General features: G+C 34.6%; 2 protein-coding genes across 2 annotated transcripts; both read right to left on the bottom strand.

Moving 5' to 3' along the window:
• Positions 1-11,918: 11,918 nt before the first annotated feature.
• Positions 11,919-12,534, bottom strand: LOC132725086 (uncharacterized). Its single transcript, XM_060710094.1, has one exon. The coding sequence runs from the start codon at positions 12,532-12,534 to the stop codon at positions 12,058-12,060; it is 477 nt and encodes a 158-aa protein (XP_060566077.1). The 3' UTR covers positions 11,919-12,057.
• Positions 12,535-12,679: 145 nt separating this feature from the next.
• Positions 12,680-13,241, bottom strand: LOC132725093 (uncharacterized). Its single transcript, XM_060710101.1, has one exon. It carries the CDS (start codon positions 13,075-13,077, stop codon positions 12,739-12,741), a length of 339 nt encoding a protein of 112 aa, XP_060566084.1. The 5' UTR covers positions 13,078-13,241; the 3' UTR covers positions 12,680-12,738.
• Between the last annotated feature and the right edge of the window lie 4,471 nt (positions 13,242-17,712).

A 17,712-nucleotide genomic window follows, 5' to 3' on the forward strand; every position in this document is an offset into this window, starting at 1 on the left:
GAAATAAAATGAAACATGGAATTTAAAAATTTATCATGTTAAGCTTTGACCTCTAAGTGTGACCTTAACCTTGGAGGTAGGGGAGCAGGTGTTGTGCATGACATATGATAATGTCTTATTATTGAGACTATTTGTGCCAAGTATTTACAAAATCCCTTGAACTATGAAGAAGTTATAGATTGGACACAAAATATACCCTATAACAGACTATGTAAATCTTTGACCTCTAAGTGTGACCTTGACCTTGGAGGTAGGGACACAGATGTTACGCATGACATATCATCTAATCATTGTGACTATTTGTGCAAAGTATTTTCAAAATCCCTTAATCTATGAAGAAGTAATGGATGGGACAAAAAATATACCAAATAACAGACTCTGTTAACCTTTGACCTCTAAGTGTGGCCTTGACCTTAAGAGGCAGGGGTGCAGGTGTTGTACCTGACATATCGGCTTATTATTGTGACTATTTGTGCCAAGTTATTCCAAAATCCCTTGAACTTATAATGAAGAAGTTCTAGATTCGACACAAAATATATCCTATAACAGACTATGTTAATTTTTTACCTCTAAGTGTGACCTTGACCCTGAAGGTAGGGATGCAGGTGTTGCGCATGACACATCCTCTTACTATAGTGACTATTTGTGCGAAGTAATTTCAAAATCCTTTGATCTATGAAAAAGTTATAGACCTGACACAAAATATACCCTGTAACAGACTATGTAAGTATTTGACCTCCAAGTGTGACCTTGACCTTGGAGGTAGGTGACCGGTTTTTGCGCATGACACATCATCTGATTATTGTGAACAATTATGGCAAGTATTTACAAAAGTCCTTCATAGATAAGAAAGTTATGGACCGGACACGACATATACCCTCAAATAGACAATGTTGACCTTGAATGAGCAAGTACGACCTTGACCCTGAAGGTACGGGTCTGGTTTTTGCTCATGACACATCGTCTTATTATAACAAACATTTGTGCCAAGTTATCTCAAATTCCTTTGATAAATGACAAAGTTATGGACGGGACACGAAATATACCCTGTAACAGACTATGTTAATATTTGACCTCCAAGTGTGACCTTGACCTTGAAGGTAGGTGACTGGTTTTTGCGCATGACACATCGTCTGATTATTGTGAACAATTATAGCAATTATTTACAAAATCCCTTCATAGAAAAGAAAGTTATGGACTGGACACGACGTATACCCTCAAATAGACAATGTTAACCTTGAATGAGCAAGAACAACCTTGACCCTGAAGGTACGGGTCTGGTTGTTGCGCAGGACACATCCTCTTATTATAACAAACATTTGTGCCAAGTAATTTCAAATTCCTTTGATAAATGACAAAGTTATTGACCGGACACGAAATATACCCTGTAACAGACTATGTTAATATTTGACCTCCAAGTGTGACCTTGACCTTGAAGGTAGGTGACTGGTTTTTGCGCATGACACATCATCTGATTATTGTGAACAATTATGGCAAGTATTTACAAAATCCCTTCATAGATAAGAAAGTTATGGACCGGACACGACATATACCCTCAAATAGGCAATGTTGACCTTGAATGAGCAAGTGTGACCTTGACCCTGGAGGTAGGGGTCTGGTTGTTGCGCATGACACATCCTCTTATTATAACAAACATTTGTGCCAAGTAATTTCAAATTCCTTTGATAAATGACAAAGTTATGGACCGGACACGAAATATACCCTGTAACAGACTATGTTAATATTTGACCTCCAAGTGTGACCTTGACCTTGAAGGTAGGTGACTGGTTTTTGCGCATGACACATCATCTGATTATTGTGAACAATTATGGCAAGTATTTACAAAATCCCTTCATAGATAAGAAAGTTATGGACCGGACACGACATATACCCTCAAATAGGCAATGTTGACCTTGAATGAGCAAGTGTGACCTTGACCCTGGAGGTAAGGGTCTGGTTGTTGCGCATGACACATCGTCTTATTATAATAAACATTTGTGCCAAGTTATTTCAAATTCCTTTCATTTATGACAAAGTTATGGACCGGACACGAAAGTGTGACGGATGGACGGACGGACGGAACCTATTTCTATATCCCCCTTTTTTCTTCAAAAAGGCGGGGGACAACAAGAGCTGTATGAGAATCAGCATGCTCCTCTTTTCTTAGTGTCAATAATACATGTAGTATGACAAAAGCAAAGAAAACTAGGGGGCATAATTCTGCAAATCAGCTTGGCAGAATTATATGCACTTGATAGTAAAGAAAGCCATTAATTTTGATTATTTATAATGTTTGTGCGAAGATAAGGAAAAAAATAAAATATGTACAAGGGTCAGATTACTAAGGAAATATGTCTTTCAATATTATCTGCACATTAAAAATCTGTGTCAATTTTAAGAAGTTTTAAGTGAATATTATATTAACATATATTTTTCTTTTTTTCTGTAGCTTTAGTAACATTAACAAAAATGGTTAACCAGGACAAAAATCAAAAGGGGCATTAATAGTGTACAACTCTCAGAAAAATATTTCCATCCCTTCATGTAAATAAATTTAAGTAGAGTCCCTTTAAATTTATCTCAGGTAATTTTGTTGTAATTGCAAAACAAATTTAAATATCATTATCATCATCATGCAGTATAAATTAAATATCTTTGTTAATTAATTACATCATTATTGTAAACCTCATCAATTATTGAATATTTATATTTAATTATATAAGAGCAAAAAGTTAACAAAAAAATATTATAGGTACGGTAATTAATTTTATAAAAATCAACATTGACATTATACCTGGGATAAAACAACACTACAAAGATTCTAGATCAGTGTAAGAAATATTTTTTTAAAGTTTATAATTATACCATTGTACATATAAGATTGAGATGGATCACATTTTCTTAGAAGGCATTATTATATTAATTAATGTTGTTTTTGCATATTAATGTTGCTTTTGCTATTATTATCCTATCTTAACACGGGTGAAGCCATTTCATTTCACATTACAGTCATCTTGATATCCCTATATTGATAATGAGCAGTTCCAAAAATGGAAACTGGAATAGTCCATTTAAGAAATTTAGCAGATTCAAGGCCAGTAATGCCTCAGAAATGCTATCATTGTTCAATTTCTAAAAGATTTTTTATTTTTGGTATTCTTGTTAATACAGTTTCCAAAAATTAATCATTTGTCATAAAAGTGAACTAACTTTTGCTTTTTTATTTTGTTCAGCAATTGGTATAATAATAGTGAATTAGTATTTTGTATGGAAGTCAAAATACTACTTTGTTTACTTGTTTTGCTACCTTTTCAACACAGAACTCAATGTTTTACTTTCTTCAGTTGCTATTCATCTAAAATGCTATAAACCCAATATTAAAACATTTATTTAACACATGTTTGACATTTCTAATGAATAAAAAAATGGATTTCTTAAGCATAATGTGCCTTATAATGATTTTTTCTATTTAAAAAGTCTCATTTATTGATTGACACATGCATCAATTAATTACTAGATAATGAACATTAAAACAATAATTATAAACATGCACTTTCAAACATACCTACAACTTGCTTAATCAGTCTTGCTTTTATCTCCACTATAATCTGTGGCCTATATATATTCTTGGATGCAATCATATGACATCATAATCTATTAAACATGTGATAAAAATGAGTTATACTCACTCTCATACTTTGAGCATCTAGTCATCCAAAACATATTACACTCATACCCTGTACTTGAACTTTCAACTTTCATCACTACCATTCATTCAAACAATAATTACAATTATTAGTCTTAATTTTAATGGTAATTATGCATTTTAATTAAGTACACCCCAAAGTAATTAATTAAAGTGCTTTAACTTTTTTTATTTAAACATAATTAGTTATATGTCTGATTTGAATTAACCATTTCATTATTCATTGCACAAACTTTGGTGGCATTTTGGTGGAAATATATTTGTGTAAAAGATTTTTTGATTTTTTTTTACTGCATTAAATTTTGATTAATAATTTTATAATTTCTGAAAAAGTTGTCAAAAGACAGCAGTTTATAGAGATGCAACAATATGGTGAGTATACCAGTATATTTTGATGCAGCATCACACAATATGCACCACAGTGCAGAACTCTAGAACTGCAATTTTAATTTCCTTCCATATTTTTCTTTGTCTTATCAAAATATACAATACATTTACAAAGACATGTACATGTATTTCAATTTTTTAAAGCCTTGAAAATGGGAAAAACATTTATGTTAGTTGCTGTAGCATATTGCTAGTATCTAGAACAGTCCATACTCAGTCTGTAATGAAGTTTCTTTGTTTTTAATTTTACCAAGGCATTAGTTTAAGATGCTCAGGTCTCAAGTAATATTCTTTGATGTAGCTGCGCTAAAAAGAACTGTCAGAGCCAATAAAATGTTACACGCAATTATTACTTTAAAAAGTAAATTGTAAATTTAGTCACATTATTTGTGTTTACATTGTAATATTATTATATGGATAAAGAGGGCAAGTTTGTCTTGATAGAGGTGATTTACCTGTATATAAGGTAAAATTTAGAATTTGGTGCAATTCATATAAAAAAAATCAACCTTTAAAATTGAAATCAGCAAATTAAAAAAGTAGTCATGTTTGTTTGTCCTAATAGGGTTTTACATGTATGTCACACCGACACAGTATATTGGTCATATGGCTACGTATCAGCTTTTCTGGTGTAGATCTCCGAAAGACCTTGGGTGCTTTTTCATTCACTATTTCAGGCACAAACGGGCACTTGAGTAAAACCACGGACATTTCTTAAGCGCTACTAAAGCGATTCCTCACATGAAAGAATCCAAAGTCCCTGTCAGGTTCAAATCCTCAGCTGAGTGAGGACCAAATGGTTTGATTTAGTCACCTTCACCCCTTATTAATTGAATCTTATTACTTTTCTTAAAATTCATAACCATTTTTTGTAAGTTTGATTTTCTTGCAATATTTTGGCTCATGAAACCTAATAAATATTTCATAACAATCCCAAGTCAATTTCACTGACAAATTACACTTGAAATTATACACCATACACACAGGTGTTTTTAAACTGCTAGTCGTTTACAGAGTTTGGGGTACAAAATCTGATCCTGACTGAACTTTGTTTTAAGTAACTTATTTTAATTGGAATTTAAATGAATAACGCACCAGGACAAACCCATCCCCGGTATGGGCAGGGAATTGTAGGGGTATGGAAAAATGAGCCATGTTTTTAACCTTTTGTCAATTGCACTGCCGGTCAATGTGGAAACAGTGTTTCTGCCACAACCGAAATGTTCAAATTGCACAGACAGGCTGAAGCAGGGACTTTAACACCGGATTGGTTCTGCTATTTTTCTTGGGTGGCGGGGCTGCGGTTCCAAGTGCAGTGATTTGTCAGGGCAAGTTAAGTTTAAGTCAAAATTTAGCCCATTCCCCTCTTTAAAAAGTGTTATTTTCCCAAAATTACTGAAAAAAAAAACTTCTGGTTTCAGTTAAGATGTTGTTTTTGGTTGTTGTTTTATTAGATGTATTCTATCTATAAAAGGAGATTTCTTTGCAGTTTAAAATAATAAAAATATGCCGTTTCACAGTTTCATTCAATAGTGTTTTATCCATTTCTAAATTTCCCTTTAAATTCTCCCTCCAAAACACAGTTTTCTTCTCATCAAAGGCCAGCCACCATTTATCATTATTTAACATTGAAAAATTTAGTGAGAAACCTTTCGTATTCATTGCTAAGTACACCGCTCACAAACTGTAAACAAAACCATTTGTCCTTTTGTGTTTAAACCAGGTCAACTACTGAACTTTAAGTGACTATACCTGTATAATCCAAACTAAAAAAGCCAGTCAGCCAATTTGTAATTAACTGCAACACCAGGTCAAGTACCCTATGAGTGAAAAAAATCACTGATGTTTTAAGAACCTGATCCGGTCAGTTTGGCCCTAACAAAAACTCAGCTTCTGAGTCCTCTCAGTCCTATATAAACTTGTCACAGGTCGAACTCGGCCCATATTGATATCACTGTTCTGTGTTTATAATATTTATGCACTGTCTTTTCTATTCTCATCAAGCAATAGGGAATAATGTTCATTAGTAGACACATTTATTCAGATGGTGATTTCAAGTATCAATTGTGAGGAATGTTTAATGTACAAGTGTTACGGTTCAGAACTGTTAGCTTTATAGGGGAAAAGATGTGTAAGTGGCCGGATAGCTCAGTCGATAGAGATGCAGTACGGTATTCCGAGGGTCCCATGTTCGAGTCAGGGTCAGGTTTCACATTTTTCTCACCCTGTGCATTTGGCGCCCAACATGAGGCCGTGACTGAATATAGCTCAGAGTTTCATCTAAATTGCACTGTAACTCTGAAATTCGAGGACGAATTTCAATATAGCAGGGGAGTATGTCACGGTTCAGAACTGTTCACTTTATAGGGGGAAGATGACTGTACAAGCCGCCAATAGCTCTGTCGGTATTTCAAGGGTCCCGGGTTTGGGTCCCCGTCAGGCTGCACGTTTTGCTCACCCTGTGACAAAAGTATTATGAAAAATTTACAATTTGTAAATACACAAGTTATTTTTGTTCCATATCTCCATATCTTTTTTTTGCACTAAATATTTTTAAATGGGTGTACAGATTATAACTATATTTTAAGTTCTATAATTATATGATACATGGAAGTCAAAGACCGGGCCAATGAAGCAGGTATGGGCTTTGGCTTGCCCGGCTATAGACTACACGTGTATATTTAAAAGAAAATCAAATAAAAAACAATTAAAAGATATATAGAATTCTATACCTGTCAATGAAATTTTCAGTGTCAGTTTTAGTTGGGCGCGGCATTTACAACGAAACTCAATGATAATAAGCGGGGTATTCCAATAATGGAACAAATCTCAACTTTTCGGATCAATAATAATCTTCGAGTGTTCCGAGTGAAAACGGAAGCGGTGCATGTAATACTGAATGACACCTTTAAAACGGAAAGAATGAACGGATTTTTATTTTAACGACTTCCCCGTTTATAGGCGTTGCCTAATTTCATATTAAAAAAAATTGTCACAAAATTTAATTCATTTTTAAATACAGAAAGCAGGAACTATATCCACCAAAAGCACTTGTGAGTCAGACCCTTTCCCCCCCCCCCACCCCCCTTCTTGATCCACCACTGTTCCCTAGCTGTCGATAAAAAAACTTTATACTTTTTTTTACTTTTAACAGGGACATACGCCGATTTGACCCTTGCCGAGATGAAACTTTAACTATGCCAACATTTTATTATTTAAAATATTCAAGATCATGATCTCAGCTATATTTCTGTAAATTTATTTTAAGAAATTAAGTCTCTGTACTGGTCGGGGACCATCAACCGGACACTTTTTGAACATTTTTCCGTACTGATTTAATAATTTTTAACCTAGAGACCTTAAAATTTGACACAGTTCAGCTAGGTTCTTCTCCTAACTAACAAACTAGTTTGTTTATTTCTGATTGTATTGACACTTATATCTGAGGCTTGACAAGGAGGGTATCAAAATTACCTAAATTGTCTACACTACAGTACCATGTGTCCGGACAAATATGTACATCACGCGATTTAATTCAGATAAAAGCTTGGGTGTTTTGATTTTAGATTTTTAACATGATGTACAATATTTCAGCAACAAATGCTGAAGTTTTGGATATTCTATTGTTTACTCTGCAAATGATTATAGCTGGTATATGAGGTCAGGTAATGCTTTCTTGACCCCCCAACTTTCAACGTCAACATTGTAGAAATAGACATTAAAATATTACCATTTACGGAGGTTGAAATAAATTTATTTACTTAATTTTAGAAGAAATGTGCATTTATTGTTAATGAAAAGTGACTGACAACCACTGAACAAAGAAAATACTAAATTAAGCATTTTCGGGGCCGTCCGGGTTTGGTGGTTGTCCGGTTTTGGTGGTCCCCAACCAGTACCGTTGTGCTTCGTACATTTTATGACAGCAAAAAATGCAGTAAATTCTAAATAATTTGGTGTTAAAAAATAGGCGAAAATCTAACAAGTTAGAAGTTCTAAGAACACTCAAGAAAATCTGCAAATGATAATTTAAAGCAAATCAATAAACTTTGAGATATTGTTGACTTACAATTTACCATTCTTCGCTTCAATATATATTTGTTTACATTTTTGAGGGTGGTGGATCACATGACTTTCCAGATGTACTATTCTCCGGTCCGGTCGCTTCCGGTCTCCGGTCTCTCCCGGTCTATTTTGACCGGAATTTACGAGAGACCGGCGAATAGTATCATATTTACTGGCCCGGTCAGTGCCGGTCTTCTAAAAATTATCGATCTTTCTAGATGAAAAATGTGTTGATATAAGCTATTTTTTTCGTATATAATGTATTTCGTTTCAAATTATTTGTTTTTTAATTAAGTATTTTTTTGTCGTTACTATTATATTATATTTACAGTATATAATTTAATCAAAGATATAAATGTATCAATTACGGGGAATGAGTCAATGACATTACACGGTAATTACTTTATGTGAGCATAAAATGTTATAAATGAAACTAGAATTACATAGAATTTGAAATGTTATGATTTTGATGCTCTTGTTTGTTTGTTATTGTTGTTGTTTTGCATAAATTTTCGTTATATGAATAATAGTACATTCATACGGTGGCACAAAGGTGACATGTGTGTGTTTTTATTTATCTCGTGGCCACGATCGAGATACTATGTAGTGGCCACGAGTTACTAAGTCGTGGCCACGAGATAGCTAAGTTGTGGCCACGAGATACTATGTCGTGGCCACGAGTTACTTATTAGTCGTGGTCACGAGATAGCTAAATCGTGGTCACGAGATAATTAACCAATCAGAATACACTATATATATATTATGAATTTTTTTAACTTAACAACTTACTTTTACATGCAACATTGATCTTTGAAAATACTGAAGATATTCACTTTGAACTTGTCTTTAGGATCATATTAGAAAGTCACCTTCCAAGGCCCATCAGACATTCATTTTGACTATAGCTCTTTGTTGAGACAATTTTGTGATCGAATTGGTCAGTTTGTACGTACCACTGCCTGTTAACCTTGTTTATACGATAACATGAATAAGAATAAGTCCTGGTTTATTTTATTTGGAAGGGACATTGCCCATGGACATTATATAGTCTATAAGGTAAAATCCTTGTCTGATGAATAATTTAGTAGGGATAAGCCATGGTTTATATAACTAGATGGCATCTAATAATTTCGAGGTCATTGGGTAAAAAATCAGAGTCACCGTGACGCTTAATGTATAATTATTGACCAGTCAATAAGTTGTATAAATGGCACTTTTGGAGGCTGGTGAAGTAGGGGCATATCCTTGTACTATAGCACAAGTCTAGTTAATTAGGGAAATTCATATAAATGGTATAATCTGATTGGTTATTTATCATGTGGCCACGACTTAGTAACTCGCGGCCATGACTAAGCTATCTCGTGGCCACGACTTAGTAACTCGTGGCCACGACTTAGTAACTCGTAGCCACGACTTAGTAACTCGTGACCACGACTAAGTAACTCGTGGCCACGACTTAGCTATCTCGTGACCACGACTTAGCTATCTCGTGGCCACGACTTAGTAACTCGTGGCCACGACTTAGTAACTCGTGGCCACGACATAGTATCTCGTGGCCACGACTTAGCTATCTCGTGGCCACGACTTAGTAACTCGTGGCCACGACATAGTATCTCGTGCGCACGAGATGAATAAAAAAACACACATGTCACCTTTGTGCCACCGTAATCTTCAACCCAACATGCAATATTCATTTTATAACCATTTCTTGGGACCATTTTTGTACATTTTGTTTTTATGTACTCATCAATTAATATTATGAAATCATTCGTCTTAAAGCTGCACTCTCACAGATTGACAGTTTTGACATTTTTTTTCTCAGAATCAGCTGATTTTGGCAGCAGTTCCTTCAATTCAGTTTTAAGCTGACACTGTGAACAAGAACCTGGGGCCGTATTCATAAATCATCTTAGTAAAAATTTCAACTTAGTGATAAAATGATATCTTTTGACAAGTTTAATTAATCTAACAATGTGTGTACAAATTTAGTTTGAAAATAGGCAAGAAAATGTCTTAATTAATAAAAACACATTACAAATGTTGTGGATGGTCACAGGTATTGGAAATAAGCCATGCCAAAAATTAAGAACTTTTCAAGAGGATGAAATATTTTACTGAGAAGATTTTTTATGGCCCAAGCACTTTGAACAACTGTTCTATTTTATAATTATGTAGTTGATAAAAAAATAATAATTCTAAAATCATTGATTTGGAAATGTACAACTTGTCATTGTCAGCTGGAAATATAATTTGACCCACAGAGTTTCAGTAATAAATACAAAAATTGGTTAAATCGTTTTGTATATATGTTTACCTTATTTCCTTCATAGTGGAAATAGAAATTTTAAAGCAAAGGGACGTAATTTGGTAAACTGAATCCGAACCGCAATACGGACTTTACCGAGAATATAACTGTAGCGCAACCTGTTAGCATAATTTGGGTGTCACATATTATTACACCAGATGTCGCGCCGTATTATGCTTGCTGCATTCGGTTTTCGGATATGCGTCATTCTACCTTATGACTTTCGTCATTCAAGCTGAGTAAATAGTTCCAAATACAAACAGTTGCAGGTTAAGTTATTGAATTAATACACCAGATCAACAAATGAATAATAATGGATCGTTAAATAACTATATCAAATCAACATACAATTAAGCAAGACGTACACAGCAGAAAGCATAATGTGCATGTAAGAAAGCAACATGTAAAAGTTAGAATGCAAGATGTACAAGTCAGAATGCAAGATGTACAAGTCAGAATGCAAGATGTACAAGTCAGAATGCAAGATGTACAAGTTAGAAAGCACGAAGTAACGTAAGAAAGCAAGATGTAATTTTTGCGTTAATACCCTTCCATATGTCTCTGCAGTTATTTTTGAATTATAGTCAGGTCTAGTATGTATGTTTTTTTTGCAGAAGGAATTAAGGTGTTTTATGCAATGTTATCTACATAAGAAGTAATCTTGACAGCTTTTGACAAAAGTATATACTGTTGTATAGTGACAGAGTCTAAACAATAGAGCATTAAAATTATGTTTTAGAATTATGTTATTTTTTACCATATTATGAGTTACACTCCATGCGTGAGTCATTTAGTAAAACAGTACCCAAGTAAATTCAGGTAAAGTATGGAAAACAGCCATGTAGCCGCACAATGATTATAGGCAAATCAACGTGCCTGAGTTTAAGGAGTAATAAATGATACTAGTATACTGACAAAAGCAATTGGTTATATTAGTTTTAGTATTATTATTCATATACTTCTTCTATAAAATATTAACATATGACACAGTTCTTGTAACGGACTCCTGCATTGTACATAGTCGCATTGCAACTATAGATTTTTACCGGTTTTAGGCATCATAACTTCTTTGACCAAAAAAGCTGATGGTACTAACCATAAGGCGTTTTTTTATAAACATAAAGATTTTTTATTACAAGAACTAACTTAAAACATGCACACATACATACATTCGCACGCATACACGCAAGCAGACAGACAGACAGACATAACAACTAAATTTGATTGAAAACCAAACAGTAATACAATCGAGTTTATACAAGTATGAACTTTATAAATGCAAATTTTGAACTAAAGTTTTGCAAAATTGTACATACAAACAGCATGCATCAAAAATCTTACTGTACTGATTTAAGAAACAAAATGAACTACTATTGTCAATTAAGTGCATGTCTGACAATACTTCAAAATGACAATATGAAGTTTGACTGCTGCAAAGAAATCGATATCGCTAGGACTGCATGTGTCAATGTATCGTATTATTTAGCGTTTACTGCTGCTGGAGTCCATGTTTCCGTCATCCATATCTAACAGTGAGCTAAGGCCTGCAAAAACCATACTTGATCCCTCTTGTGACTGTCTACTTGTGGGAGGGTTACACGCTTGCTTGTCTGACTGCTGAAACTGCTGCTGCTGCACCCAAGCACGTTCCTGAGATCCCCACACACACGACTTGGGATGGCCATTGTGAGGGAATAGGCTGCCATTGCACGGAACAGGGATCACTATCCTTGTTTGAGGAAATGCCAGGTCTAGACTGTACCTGTTGTTGTTGCTGCTCCTGCATGTCAGTGTAGCGGCTGACCAATTGTTGTACGTCAGTCTGGAAGCGGCGCCAAAGAGTCTTATTAAGGCCTGCCACGGCTTGCTTAACCCAGCCCAGGAAGGCATCACGCTCATTCGGTTCTGGTGTATTCTTGATGCGACCAAGCAACTCTCGCTGCAAGTTAATGAGCTGTTCCCTACTACTTGCCAATGAGAGGGCGCCTGTACCTGCGGTATCAGCTGGGGCATCAGCAGAGTCTGATGTCATACTCTCTTCAGGGGTTGTTGGGGCCAACTTCGCCGTCATCTGTAACGGAAATTAGTGTATTATCAACATTTTTATGTGCAATGAATATGAACATAGAAAACAACATTGTGCTATTGTACTGGCTACAATTAAAACCATTACGCCATCTTAGTATGTAACAGTTTTCGCTTGGAAATTAGTTTTTTCCAAAGGCATCAACACTCAAACATATGACATAATTTCAACCCTATAATGAATGTTTGGTTATCTACTTACACTAACAGCGGTGCGCTTTTTGACTTCAATGAAATGGGGCTGCAGGAAACCAAACTCACGCAGGATCCAACTGTCCCTTTCTGTCAGTTCCTCATCTGGAGCACCGGATCGCGTTTTCTTTAGCCGCCAATACCTTGTCCGAATGCTACTGTACCAGGTTTTGATGACGTCAACATCTTTACCAAGCAGATTGGCCTGTTCCCTCCAGAGATATTCCTTCTTCTGGGTTTCTTTATACCCCTTTAGCTTTTTGATGTAAAGGAGTGGATGTGCGCTAAGCCATTCAACCATAGTCTGTTCCTGGTCCTCGGTAAGGTCTGTCAGCATTTTTCTGCGTTTCTGCTGGGGAACATTTGGAACTTCTTCTACATCGGATTGAGGCTCAATAGCGGGGTCATCAGGCTGAGGAATTTCCGTCGATGGAAGGGCTTCAGCTTCCACAGACGAAAGCCCGTCATGTTCTTTTCCGGCCTCGGGATTTTCTGCTGCAGGATTTTTTAGTTATTGAGTCTCAGAGTTTGCAACCAGAGTTTTTTTTACGGCCTTTACCACGTGGTTTACGGGGCATTTTAGTTTTTTTTTCAAACTGTTGCAAGATGTGCTATGTTCGAAGTCTCAGCTGCAAATGATCGTCAAGTAAAGTGCTGCCCTTTATATGTAGTTGGCATATTATGATTGGTCAAATAGCAGCGCTATAAAACAAACTGCTACCTGACAGTTAGTGGTATGATCGTCGTAAGGTCATGGTAGGTCTTCGTAGGATCGTCATGAACATAGAGAGATCGTAGTGGGAACGTAGAAAGGACATAGTGGGAACGTTGTAGAAGCGTACTCGGTATGTTCCCGACTGTACTTCGCTTTTACTGCGCTTTTACTACGATCATAAAGAACTATCCACGATGCTTCCGCGCTGCTTGTACGATTACGGCGCTTCTACCACGCTCTTTTTACGACTTTACCCCGATTCTTGTTGGCCACGATCCCGCTACGCTTGTTTTGAGCACGTTGAAAATAAACGTGGAGAGTGTAGAGCTTCCCGATCATCAAGACGCTACCGCGATCATACTGTGCTTATGTGGACTCCGCTACGTTTCTCCTGCGATTTGCCACGATCGGCCACGCTTTTGGTCACGCTTTTATTGTAGTAGAAGCGGCGTCTATGTGTGAACGGGGGTAAGGAAGACTTGTCCACGTATCAACCTATATTGCATTGATTCATAGATTTATTTATGCAAATGAAATTACCAAAATTTACTACAGTATATATACGCGATACAGACACAACAAGAATGTCTTGGACGACAAGAGCAATAAGTATAAGACAGAATGTCCCTGTGACGGTTCAAATTGTTCATAAAGTAGGCAACAGAAATTGATATACATGCACAGAGCTATAACTGTAATCAAAGTCCCTGATACATGTTAGTACAACATATCTGGAAAGAAATCCCATATCATATACTGCAACGGCAGGTTCGCAAATCCGGAAAGAATGGTCCACAGAAGTTCTCCAAGAAAAAGGCATAGATGTAAAAGCAATTGCGACTCCTTTACTTTGACACTGTTGTATATCCAAGCAGAGTTGTCGTCCAGTCCTTAAATAACACCTCTATAATGGGCTAAATGACAACAATCATTTCAAAACAGATAGTTCTATTTCAATTACGCTGGAGTTGATTTTTTTCCACGCACACTAAAGTTGATTTTCAGAAATGTCACGTGGCGTACAGTTCTTAGTCAAATAGAAATGTTTCTGAAAACATATTCACATTGACGTCGAAACAACTTAATTCAAAGTTTTTTTCCATTTGTTTACATCTGTGTAATGATATCTGCGTTATCGGGCATGAAAATAGTTCGAACAATAATCATGATTATTGTTTTATCTGCTTGGAGAATGATTGTATTATTGACCAGTACAAAATTCTGGAAACAAAGTGATCCTTCGGAAGCATTAATCACAACAAAATAACATAAGAATTGCAGACTCGGTTTGATTGAGTCTGTACATGAGGGATAATGAATAAGTGCAACATCCATCACGCCCCCTAGCACCGGCTTGAGCGGTACTCAATTCTCAACACTTTATAGTGTTGGCATCAATGATCCCGAAGGACCAGAAAATATAACAACACTGTGTTGTTTTCCTTTTTTAAATAAAGAGTTTATCATTGCTTGGTTTTATCATATTTATTTTTATTAAGTTACAATACAACAAAGCATATACAAATTGGCATTATTATAAGAAAATAAGACAAAATTAAAATAAAAAAAGAAAATCGAGAGAAAAACATAGGGAAGCGTTAAAACGTTTGCACCAGAAAAAAAATAAGTAAAGAGAAAATTAAAGATATAAATATGTGAAGCTATATATCATTGTTTATACACATGATAAGCAAGTATCTGTGTTGCCAAAACCGCATGCAAGTATCATGATTTTATCACTACAGTTTCTATATTTTAAGTGTTCTGTCTAAAGTTGACCAATAATTTTACATTATTATATAATTGCGCAGTATGATATTTTCATGTATTTTATATGATCCAAAATAAACAAGAAATATCTTCTTAACTGTATGTATATGTACATCAATAGGATATGTTCTTACGCTCAATACAAGGTGAGTTATAACAATATAAATAATAATAATGTAGTAATAATCAGTTTCTGTGGTAACGAACATGTAAAATGTCTCGACTGTGGTAATCACATGTTATAAACACGAGTGAATACCGAGAAATTCATGTAATCCATTAACAATCTCCTTATTTACAATCTCCTTAATGGTGTATTGTATTCTTTTATGTACTTAAACCCTAAAGAAATATCATGCAGAATGCTAAAATACATGTTGATGCGACAGCTTTCCTTCATCTCGTTGTTAAGCTATATCAAAATTTAAACAGCCAGTCAGTACACATATAAACTTGGCCTTGGTGAAAATGATATATTGGTCTTGATATATTAATTCGCGCTTAAGTAAAAACAGCCCGAGTAACTGTTTGAAGCGTTAAATATACGAATAAATTAAAAGGTGTCTTTTTGTTTGTATTCTGTTTCACTCTTAAAGATCCTGTATACATGTTGTAATTAAGGTTGTTACCACACTTAAGTGAAATTTTATATATGTATATACTTATGCTTATAAAACAATTGTTAAACTTAGAAGAATATGTAAATGTACTGCAAATATTTGTCCGCATTATATGTAATCATTAAATTATATGCATTCATTTCTATATGAAAGAATTGACTTAAACTTTTGAAATAAATTTCTAATTACCTCCCTTTATTTTCGGTATTTAAATTCGGTAATATCTTAACAAATAATGCTTTTTGGAACTTACACTATTGATAAATCTTCATTTGAGCATTATATTTATGATATAAAACCATAAAAAATGAGTTATAGGAACTTTAAGTTAGAAAACAATGTTTTCTAATAAAACACATTAGTTTCTTTTAATATTCACTACCTCTTATGAATGTATTTTTAGGAAAACTGTTCACATAGAGCTTCACCTTAAATTGTGAATTGTGACTTATCCTAAAAAGAACATTGTCAGATCAAGATAGGGAAACATGTATTTCTTGCGACACTTAGCTATTACTCTTCAATGACTTTTACCATTTGTAACTGATTTGGAAGGTTTCCAAACACCTTAAATCAAGTTGTTTACAACAACAAAATCACATATACATGTATTGCACGAGCCATAAGCCATTTGTACCTTTCTCTACCATGTTGTTTACGATTTTCGTTACATTCATATATTAATTGTTGGGCATTTTGCAATTTGTTGTTGAGAAACTACGATTTGTAAAATTATGTATTTTAGTTTTTGTTACAGGTTTTTGTGGTATATTAGTTCATTTTTGGGCAATTGCGGGACTTGATTTGGAACATAAATTGCGTCGTGTGTAAGATTGTAACAAGACCTGTGTCTAAATGCATTATTTAATATCATCGAATATGTTTGTAGAAACTTATATTTTTCTGCATTGTGAAAATAATTTTTTTCCCAACAATTTGTAAATATAAAGTAAACAACAGTTTACGTAAAAATACTCCCGGCCTTGATTTTTTAACAAACAAATCAGCACAGGAGTGTCATATGTAACCATTAGCGGATGAAATATATCTAGTATTTCACTGCTTCTTGATGTAATCATTTAATCATGTCACACAGCTTTCTGATTACGACTATAAATTTTTTGAAACTAGAGGCTAAAAATATGTTTATTTTCTTATAATAATGATGGAATCACCATCTAGTCAGGGAGATTGTACACTATCGTCCCCTTTGAACACATCCATGCCTATATCATTATATCAATGGTGCTTGTAAGATTGTTTGAAATAAACTATGTTTAAATACTTTTTAGATATTTAGCAAACAATTATATACGACATTAAGCATAAAATAATTATATTACCAATTATTTTAAACTGAAATGACCTTGACCTTAATCTTAATCTTAACTTGATACGTGGATTTGTTGGATTGGCCTGAATGGCTGAATTATAAGGCCAGCAAATTAATATTGATGGGCGCCAATGCGTCCATGTTTTGTAAAATGAAGAGTCGTTAAGTGTTCCACATAAAAGTCATATGCTGCAAGTTACAAAGTGTTGATTCTCTTTGATAATTAAATAATAATTAATATTATAACATTTAAATATTACGTAATCCGTTAAGTATTGACAACATAAAATTCTTACAAAAGTTCCAATATTGATTGTTTATCATTAGTTTTACTAGAGCGTTTCCTGATACCTCACTTACGAAGTGTCGTCAGTAGCTTAATCCTCCGCAGTTTACAGGGTTTTTTTCTCACCAAAACATCTTTCGCTTCAGAAATAATCAAACCGTCTGATTGTTTTATATATTTCTTTTTCAATACATTCATATCAAGATTACATTGTCAATAACAATTTGAAGTTTTTCAGCAATGTCGCC

The sequence above is a fragment of the Ruditapes philippinarum genome, unplaced genomic scaffold (genome assembly GCF_026571515.1).
Source record: "Ruditapes philippinarum isolate M1 unplaced genomic scaffold, ASM2657151v2 ctg705_1_1_1_1, whole genome shotgun sequence".
Taxonomy (NCBI): domain Eukaryota; kingdom Metazoa; phylum Mollusca; class Bivalvia; order Venerida; family Veneridae; genus Ruditapes; species Ruditapes philippinarum.